This window comes from Triticum dicoccoides, chromosome 7B (assembly GCF_002162155.2).
Source record: "Triticum dicoccoides isolate Atlit2015 ecotype Zavitan chromosome 7B, WEW_v2.0, whole genome shotgun sequence".
Classification (NCBI taxonomy): Eukaryota; Viridiplantae; Streptophyta; class Magnoliopsida; order Poales; family Poaceae; genus Triticum; species Triticum dicoccoides.
The window spans coordinates 96,353,438-96,363,477 of record NC_041393.1 but is presented as its reverse complement, the minus strand read 5'-3'; the positions used below and the strand labels follow the sequence as shown (position 1 = coordinate 96,363,477).

At 44.7% G+C, this 10,040-nt stretch overlaps 1 protein-coding gene across 1 annotated transcript; it reads left to right on the top strand.

Moving 5' to 3' along the window:
• The first annotated feature begins 7,912 nt into the window (after window positions 1-7,912).
• LOC119341376 (probable calcium-binding protein CML17) lies at window positions 7,913-8,547 on the top strand. Its single transcript, XM_037613251.1, has one exon. It carries the CDS (start codon window positions 8,014-8,016, stop codon window positions 8,317-8,319), a length of 306 nt encoding a protein of 101 aa, XP_037469148.1. The 5' UTR covers window positions 7,913-8,013; the 3' UTR covers window positions 8,320-8,547.
• The last annotated feature ends 1,493 nt before the right edge of the window (window positions 8,548-10,040 follow it).

The window sequence follows — 10,040 nt, the reverse complement described above, 5'->3', positions numbered from 1 at the left end:
GGGAGGCAACCACTGTGTTTCTCGGAGCAGTTCTTAGCGTGATCGGAGATAAACTGGTCGACACATATTTACATGTGCATGTCGCCAAGGACTTGTGGGAGGCGCTCGAATCTAAGTTCGGGGCCGCCGATGCAGGGAGCGAGATGTATATTATAGAGCAGTTCCACGACTACAAGATGATTGAGAACCGTCCTGTACTGGAGCAGGCTCATGAGATAATATGCATTGTTAAGGAGCTTGAGCTTCTGAAGTGCGAGTTATCGGGCAATTTTGTCACGGGCTGCATAATCGCTAAGCTCCCCAATTCCTGGAGGAACTTTGCCACCACTCTGAAACATCAGAGGCGTGAATTCTCTGTGGAGGATGTCATTGGCCATCTGAGTGTTGAGCAGAATTCGAGGGCAAAGGACTCGCACGGAAAAGGGGCCGAAGGGACTTCTGTTGCCAACATGGTGAACCAGAGGAACTTCAACTCCCACAAGTTCAAGGGAAAGAACGGTGTCCAACAGAATACCGACTTCAAGCAGAAGGGTAAGAAGACCTTCAAGAAGAACAAGAAGGATGAGGGCTGCTTTACTTGTGGTTCGACTGAAAATTGGGCCAACAAGTGCCCAAACAAGTTTAAGAAGTCAGGACAGGACTCCAAGTCTGTCAACATGATTGTGGGCAACAATGAGAATGGTGCATCTGGGTACGGTAATTTATTTACTGTGTTTTCAGTGTTTCAGCCCACCGATTGATGGGTGGATACAGGTGCAGGTGTTCATGTGTGTGCTGACATTTCATTGTTCTCTTCTTACCAGGTCACAGGCCACGGGTCCGTATTGATGGGGAATGGCGCGAGTGCTTCTGTTCATGGTGTTGGTACGGTCGATCTGAAGTTTACTTCGGGAAGGATCGTGCAGCTGAAGAACGTGCAGCATGTCCCCGCCATCAAGAAGAACCTCGTTAGTGGCTCCCTTCTATGTAGAGAAGGGTTTAAGTTGGTATTCGAGTCTAATAAATTAGTTGTTACTAAGTATGGACTATTTGTTGGAAAAGGTTATGAGAGCGGAGGGATGTTCCGCCTTTCCCTCGCAGATTTCTGTAATAAAGTCGTGAACCATGTTCATTCGAGTGTTAATGAATCTGAGGTTTGGCATTCACGTCTTTGTCACATAAGTTTCGGTGTTATGAGGCGGCTAGCTAAGTTGGATTTAATCCCGAGTTTCACTTTAGCCAAAGGTTCTAAGTGCCTGTCATGTGTGCAAGCTAAGCAACCTCGCCAGCCTCACAAGGCTGCGGAGGAGAGACACTTGGCACCATTAGAACTCATACGTTCTGATCTTTGTGAGATGAATGGTGTATTGACTAAAGGTGGAAAGAAATACTTCACGACATTGATAGATGATTCCACTAGATATTGCTATGTGTATCTGTTAAATACTAAAGATGAGGCTCTACACTACTTTAAAATCTATAAGGCAGAAGTTGAGAATCAACTTGAAAAGAAAATTAAACGATTCCATTCAGATCGTGGTGGAGATTACTTCTCGAGTGAGTTCGATTCCTTCTGTGCGGAACACGACATTATTCATGAGAGGACGCCTCCCTATTCACCCCAGTCAAACGGGGTTGCCAAGCAGAAAAACCGTACTCTAACTGATCTGGTTAACGCCATGTTAGATACGTCGGGTTTATCCAAGGCATGGTGGGGGGAGGCTATATTGACGGCATGTCATGTCCTGAATAAAGTTCCAATAAAGGATAATGAGATCACTCCCTATGAGAGATGGGCAAAGAGAAGGACAACACTCTCGTACTTGCGTACTTGGGGCTGTTTGGTGAAAGTCAACGTGCTGATCCCCAAAAAGCGTAAGCTTGGACCCAAGACTGTGGACTGCGTTAATTTGGGCTACGCTAAGAACATCATTGGCTATAGATTTCTAGTAGTGAAATCTGAGTTACCTGACCAGAAGGTCGGTACAATCATAGAGTCTAAGGATGCTACATTCTTTGAGGATATTTTTCCTATGAGAGATATGCAAAGCACTTCTAGACAGGAATCTGAGGAGACTCCTGAGCCTGCCATTCCTATGGAATATTATGAACGAACACATGATGAAAATCCTGAGGAGGATGACGAGGAAACCCTTGGTAGGGGCAAGAGACAAAGGACTGCAAATACCTTTGGTGATGATTTCTTCGTGTACCTCATGGATGATACTCCCACTTCTATCTCAGAAGTGTATGCCTCTCCAGAAGCTGACTACTGGAAGGATGCGATCCGTAGCGAGATGGATTCCATCATGGCTAACGGGACATGGGAGATCACTGAGCGTCCCTATAGTTGCAAACCATTGGGATGTAAGTGGGTGTTCAAGAAAAAGCTTAGGCCCGATGGTACGATTGAAAAGTACAAGGCCAGGCTTGTGGCCAAAGGCTATGACCAGAAAGAAGAGGAAGATTTCTTCGATACTTATTCACCTATGGCTAGACTGACCACCATTCGAGTATTACTCTCGTTGGCGGCCTCACATGGTCTTCTCGTCCATCAAATGGATGTTAAGACGGCTTTTCTGAATGGAGAGCTAAATGAGGAAATCTACATGCAACAGCCAGATGGCTTTGTGATAGATGGTCAGGAAAGGAAGGTGTGTAAGTTGCTGAAATCTTTATATGGCCTGAAGCAAGCACCTAAGCAATGGCATGATAAGTTCAATACAACTCTGACATCTGTTGGTTTCGTTGTTAATGAGGCTGACAAATGTGTATACTATCGCCATGGTGGGAGCGAAGGAGTTATACTGTGCCTGTATGTTGATGACATACTGATATTCAGAACAAACCTCAAAGTCATTGAGGAGGTCAAATCGTTTCTGTCTCAGAACTTTGAGATGAAGGACCTTGGTGTGGCTGATGTTATCTTGAACATCAAGCTACTGAGAGATAATGAGGGTGGGATCACACTTCTGCAATCCCATTATGTTGAGAAGGTGTTGAGTCATTTTGGATATTCTGACTGCACACCATCTCAAACACCATATGATCCTAGCGTGTTGATTCGAAAGTCCAAAGGCATGGCTAAAGATCAATTGAGATACTCTCAAATCATTGGTTCACTGATGTACCTAGCGAGCGCAACGAGGCCTGACATCGCGTTTGCTGTGAGCAAACTGAGCCGGTTTGTTTCCAAACCGGGTGATGTACATTGGCATGCTGTTGAAAGAGTTATGCGCTATCTGAAAGGTACTATGAACTATGGACTTCACTATACCGGAGACCCGTCGGTACTTGAAGGGTATAGTGATGCGAATTGGATCTCTGATGCTGATGAGATGAAGGCCACAACTGGGTATATGTTTACTCTTGGAGGTGGCGCTGTTTCCTGGAAGTCTTGCAAGCAAACGATCTTAACGAGATCGACAATGGAAGCAGAATTAACAGCATTAGACACTTCTGGTGTTGAAGCAGGATGGCTTCGAGATCTTTTGATGGACTTGCCACTGGTTGATAAACCGATTCCGGCTATCCTTATGAACTGTGACAATCAGACTGTCATCACCAAGGTGAAGAGTTCAAAGGACAACATGAAGTCCAACAAACACATAAGAATGAGATTAAAAGCTGTCAGAAAATTAAGAAACTCTGGACTGATAACGCTGGACTATATCCATACGGCTAAGAATCTGGCAGATCCCTTTACGAAAGGGCTATCACGTGTAGTGATAGATAGTGCATCGAGGGAGATGGGTATGAGACCCACATGAGTTGCCATGGTGGTAACCCAACCTATGTGATCGGAGATCCCGTGAAGTAGGACCTGTGAAACAAGCCAGTGGTGAACTGAGGAGAGTAACTTTACTAACCCACTCCGTTGGAGATGCAATACTCTCGGAAGCTGTATGGAAGGATGACTACTGTCTTAATGTGTTCCAAGGCTTATATGTATAAGCAAGATGCTATCCTACAGAGCGATCTTTGGAGGAACACACCTATGTGAGCCCGACTGCTAGTCACAGTCTATGAGATTGGGGTGATCTCTAGTAAGCTCATGAATAGGCCAGGAGTGTGACTTATATGCTCCACCCGAGGGGTCAGCCTTCGGCAGCCCAGTACTAATAAGACATGTGGTGAAACTTCTTTACGCCAAACTGACAATTCAAGGCATAGTCCATTGTTCAGTTGTGAAGGAGTGTAGCTACTTGCTCTAGGTGAAGCTCAACCTTAACAGGTCTTCACTGAAACACTAGTATATCAAAACAGCGTTTGGAACAAAGGACAAAGTGGGCCCTTGAGATCTGGTGGGGGATTGTTGAAATGTGAAATGGGCCTAGAGCCCATATGACAATTTCAGATTTGATCTCTAAGGGCCCATGTAGGTGGCATGACAAGGTGGTGAGAAGTTTAGTCCCACCATGCTAGTGGAAGGAAAGTTGGAGTGGTTTATAAGGGTGGCTCTTCTACATGCTATTGGAGCTTGAGAAGAGAAGAGGCCCTCACGCACTCCTCCTCCTCCGCTCGCCTCGCCACGCCACGCCTCGTCATGACGCGCCGCGGGTTGCGGGATTGAGCCGAGCCGAGCTCGCTCCTATGCGCTTCTTTTGCCGGTCAGGAACGGAGAGTCTTTGACAGGTAGGGCCACGATCTAAGACGTCAGATCGTGGGCTACCGACTTGGACGTGGGTTCAGCCCACGTCTCTCCACGCGCGGCCGCACATATATATGTGGGGCGCTGCCAACCATAGCCGCCGCGAAAACAGAACGCATCTCCGCCTCCATGCCCACGTCGTTCCTCTGCTGCTGCTGCCGTCGGTGACTCCATCCCGTTCACCGCGTACACGGTCGACGGGAGAGCAGGTCTCTGAAACCACGCCCTTCTGGTTCCTATACGGGGTGAGGGGCAAATAGGTTTTTGGGCAGCGATTACGCGACTGCTCGCTTCCGATCGTCTACTTCCTCTACGTCCGCGTTGCCTTCATCATCACCATGTCCACCGACCCCGACCGTGCCGCCGCCGAGAAAGCTGAAGCCGACAAGAAGGCCGCCGAGGACGCCGCTGCTGCCACCAAAGCCGCGGCCTCTGCATGGCCTACTGGAGGGTATAACTCATTTATCCCGCTCCTGATTAATTTCATATTAGCAGTACTAGCAGTATGTGTAGATTTGTCTACTGTTTGCTTAGTACGTGCATGTTTAGATCAAAGTCAGTACGTCATCAACTTAGTCAATGCCATGCTAGTGATTTACTCATGGAATTATTTAATCGAGAAATTGCCTATTTACTCAACATATCATTAGCCGCCTTATGGCTAGAGATAAGTGGATTGGCTAAAATATTTGAGGCTGCTAATCATTAAATTTAAAGTTTGGTATCCAACTGCCACCTACTATCTCCATCTGGGTTTATTGATCCCCATTGTATTTCATGTCAAATTATAACGTAAATTTGACCAACAAAATATGAATTGTGTGTCATAGAACTTATTGTTGGATTCATCTATGGAAGAGGTTTTCAACGATACTATTTTTTGGTAGATAACTTGTTTTTTGATAGTTAAATCAAAGGTGAAAGTTTGAGCCAAAATACAAGGAGACCCAATAAACCAGACGAATGTAGTATAGCTCAACTACACTCCTAGCTTTTATGGCATAGTTGGTTCTAAGCTATAACTTCACCAAAAAGACAAGTTTTGTGTAGCAACACATAACTATGACAACCAATCAAATGCTCACCTGAAATTTTGGCGCGCCCATCCTTACACTTGATAATTTAGCTAGGAAACAAGTAACCTCTTTCTATGGGCATTTTTCGCAACAAAAAAAAACTTGTCACAAAACTATGTCCGAGTCCTTCTCCAAGAAAATATGCTCAATTAACCTTTTAATTGTTGTAACAAGTACTTTCTCAAAAAACAAAGTGGTATACTTTCTAAAAAAGGTATTGTAACAAGTACTTTCTTAAAACAAGTACTCCTTCCGTTTCTTTTAGTCTGCATATAAAATTTGGTCAAAGTCAAACTTCGTAAAGTTTGACTAACTTTATAAGAAAAAATATCAACATCTACAATACTACAACTATATGATATGAAAATTAATTTCATGATGCATCTAATAATGTTACTTCCATATTGTGAATGTTATATTTTTTTCTATAAAGCTAGTCAAACTTGATAACCAAATTTTATATGCAGACTAAAAAACAGGAGGGAATACGTAGACGCGGAACTTTTTCTTTTACATTACCGATTGAGGATTGAAAAGGATTTAGCCAAGCAAGTCGAAGTGTTCAACTCTTATTTTTTTACTCCCTCCGTTTCTAAATATAAGTTTTTAGAGGTTCCACTATAAACTATATATAGATGTATATAGACATATTTTAGAGTGTAGATTTATTCATTTTGCTCCGTATGTAGTTCATAGTGGAATCTCTTAAAAGACTTATATTTAGGAAGAATGAAGTGCACTGTAGGTCCTTGAACTATTCCAGGGATGTCACGTAGGTCCTCGAACTATGAAAATCGTCATCTAGGTCCTCAAAGTGCAGTAAGTGTGTCATTCAGGTCCAAAATCTCCCTGACAGGCTCTAACTGGCCAGCTGGCACATAAACAGTAACCGTAACAGTACACGGCAAACAGTCCTGAATTCCTGTGCGTGATGAACAGTACACGACAAAGAATAAATATAAAAAATATAAAAAAACCGAGATCCTTTGTCATCAAAGAGACCCTGGCGCGTGAACAGTAAAAATATCGTTAATTCAAAAAAAGTTCGCGAACGATGAATTTGGAAAAATATTTGTGACTTTAATAAAATGTTCGCGAACGATGAATTTGGAAAAAAATATTCGTGAGTTTAAAAAAAGTTCGCGAACGATGAATTTGGAAAAAATATTCACGACTTTAAAAAAATGTTCGCGAACGATGAATTTGGGAAAAATATTCGCGAGTTTAAAAAAAGCTTGCGAACGATGAATTTGGAAAAAATATTCATGACTTTAAAAAAATGTTCACGAACGATGAATTTGGAAAAAATATTCGTGACTTTAATAAAATGTTCGCGAACGATGAATTCGGAAAAAATATTTGTGACTTTAATAAAAAGTTCACTAACATTTTTTAAAGTCAGGAATTTTTGTGGTTCACGAACATTTTTTTCCATACCCACGAACAATATTTGTGGTTCGCGAACATATTTTCAAATTTATTGTTTGTGAACTTTTTTAAAGTCGCGAATATTTTTCCCATATTCGCGAACATTTTTTTGAATTAATGAACATTTTTACTATTCACGCACCAGGGGTATCTTTGATGCCAAAGATTTTCAGATTTTTTTATTCATATTTTTTTATTTTTCGCACTGTTCACCATGCCAACTGGCCATTTAGAGGGGGTTAGTGAGATTTTGGACCTGGATGACACACTTACTGTACTTCGAGGACCTAAATGACGATTTTCATAGTTCGAGGACCTATGTGACACCCCTGAAATAGTTTAAGGACCTACAGTGCACTTCACTCATCCTATAGTTCGAGGGGAGTAGATGTTTGTACCCCCATCGACTGGGAATCCCAAAAGTGTCGCCAACGTCCAAGTATGCTAGCTATATTTTTGGCAAGTTTTATGTCGATTCTCAACATTTGTTGAGATATACAACCCCTTTGCCCCCTACATTTCGAGATTAACAATGTGCCACTCGCCTAACCGTTCTCTAAAGAACGAGCTTCTAAGCTACACCGCTGATTATTCCCCAGCCACATCCCCACTACTGACCCACTCATTTCTTAAACCCCAAATCACCCAAGTGAAACACACGGCAACTAACAAGGCGCGTCCGTGGAGTTGTGAAAAACGTGCGGTAACTGTTCAGGCTCCACCGTATATATAGCAGCGTGCGCGGCCGCTCAACATCCTCATCAGTCATCACCCAGCTCACACTCGCACTCACACAGCGAGAAGCAGCAGCCAGGCTAGCTAATCGACAAAGGCTAGCACATCGTGCCCGCCTGCCCGGCTCCGGCGGGAGGAGGATCGATGGCGTTCATGCGGTACCGTGCGCTGCCGCAGGGGGAGGTGACCGCGGAGGAGTTCTGGGCGTGGCTGGGGCAGTTCGACGCGGACCACGACGGCCGGATCAGCCGGGAGGAGCTGCAGCGCGCGCTGCGGAGCCTCAGCCTGTGGTTCGCGTCCTGGAAGGCGCGGGAAGGGGTGCAGGCCGCGGACGCCAACCGCGACGGTGCCGTCGGCAGGGAGGAGGCCGGCCGGCTCTTCGCCTACGCGCAGAGGCAGCTCGGCGGCAAGATCACCCAGCTCGGTTCCTATGGATCAAACTGGGCATGAGTTGATCTGCTGCTGTAACTCAGACCAGCTTCTGACACGTGGGGTGTGTGGAGTATGAGATTTTTTTTTCTGCGAATGAAATGGATGTTTGTGTTTTCGGATTTCTTGGGGCAACCTTTGCAGTGGTTTCCCAAGGGTTTCCTACTTTGTATTTTCAGCACTGCAAACTCTGCGGAGATTTGCAGAGTTGTTAGACATGATGGACGTTTCTCCAGGCTCTGTTGATTATTTTGCTTATGTTCTGCCCGTTGAGTGTTGCCAAATACGTCGGTGCATTTCCTGTGTAAAATATAAATAAACGCATCCTTTGCAAGAATTTTTTTTATTTTATTTCTAATACTTGCATAATGTGATCCCAGGCAGAATATTAAGAAACCACGACCAACTGTGGTGAAGGTTTCGGAAAACCACAACTCTTGGGTTTTTTTTTCCAGTTAACCGAGCACACTCCATTCAGATTCAACTCTTTAGTATCAAAGCTATTGACAATGTTTCTAACTTATGAAGGACCATTGATAATATTCGACAGGGTAAACTGACTCATGCTAATGCTATGTCATAAACGTTGGCGTGGAGGTGATGCTCAATCTAGAGTATTGTAAGCCTAGTTTTGCTGGAAGAGAAATACTCTCTCCACTTTAAAATTATTGAAACTCTAGGATTGTCCTAAGGCAAATTCAAATCAAGGACACCCAACAGGATCGCAGCGCATCGGCTTCGACAATGGCTGATGGAGGAGGGTAGGCGAACGGCTTAGCACCACTCCACGTTGGCACACAACGGCCACGAACTCTAGCCTAGGCGGAGGCACATACGGCACGGCGTCGAACGCTACAACGGCGACATCACGTCATCACGTCCTCCCCTTTAGCAGGGCAGCTTCTCCGAAGTGGCGTGATGCAACGCAACAATGAGCACCGCTCTCCATGGGGATGCTACAAGCCGGAGGTGGAGCTACGGCGGGTTGCCTGCTTGGTGTTGTCATTATCATTGTTGGAGTTGACCACAACATGGTGACCCACATGTTTGCCATGCAAGCTCGAGGAAACCGCAACATGGACCATTGTTGCACTTTCGTCTTGATGAGTTGACGCGTTGCACTAAACGGCTGATGGGCAGCTTCTAGTGCACGAATCCAACAGCTCAAAAGGCGGGCGGTTCTTTTCTGACGCGTATCATCGTCCCTAACTCCCTTGTTTCCAGTGGTTTGTACAATTGTACGACCCTGATTGTCATCCCATACTTAAAAGAAACGGATTGAGCATCAAATACGTGTAGCCAACCTCTGAAAGTGTGCGCTTGAAATACTTTTGTCAAGTGTTATATGTTGATTCTCAAGATATGATCATATACAACCCCTTAATTAGCTCCCTACAGCCTACATTTCTAGACTAATTATATGCCACTCGCCTAATCCAACTCTAAAGGATAAAAGGAAGCACTTTTAAGCTACACCGCTGATTATTCCCTTGGTAAAACCCCACTAGGCCACTAGCTGTCGACCCATTCTTTAACCTGAAATCACCCAAGCCGAGTGAAATATTTACGCGTCATATACAAACGCGCGTCCTTGGAGCTGTGAAAAATGTGCGGTAACTGTGCCGCTGCAAACCCTGCTCCCCCTTATATATAGGACGGTGGATCGCTGCCCAATTCTCATCACAATCACATCAGCTGCTCGCACTCCGATAGAGGGAAGCAGCAGCCCAGGGTAGCAAACG

Excerpts from the sequence above, each read along its gene's own strand:
- LOC119341376 (XM_037613251.1), top strand. The coding sequence starts at position 8,014 with ATGGCGTTCATGCGGTACCGTGCGCTGCCGCAGGGGGAGGTGACCGCG.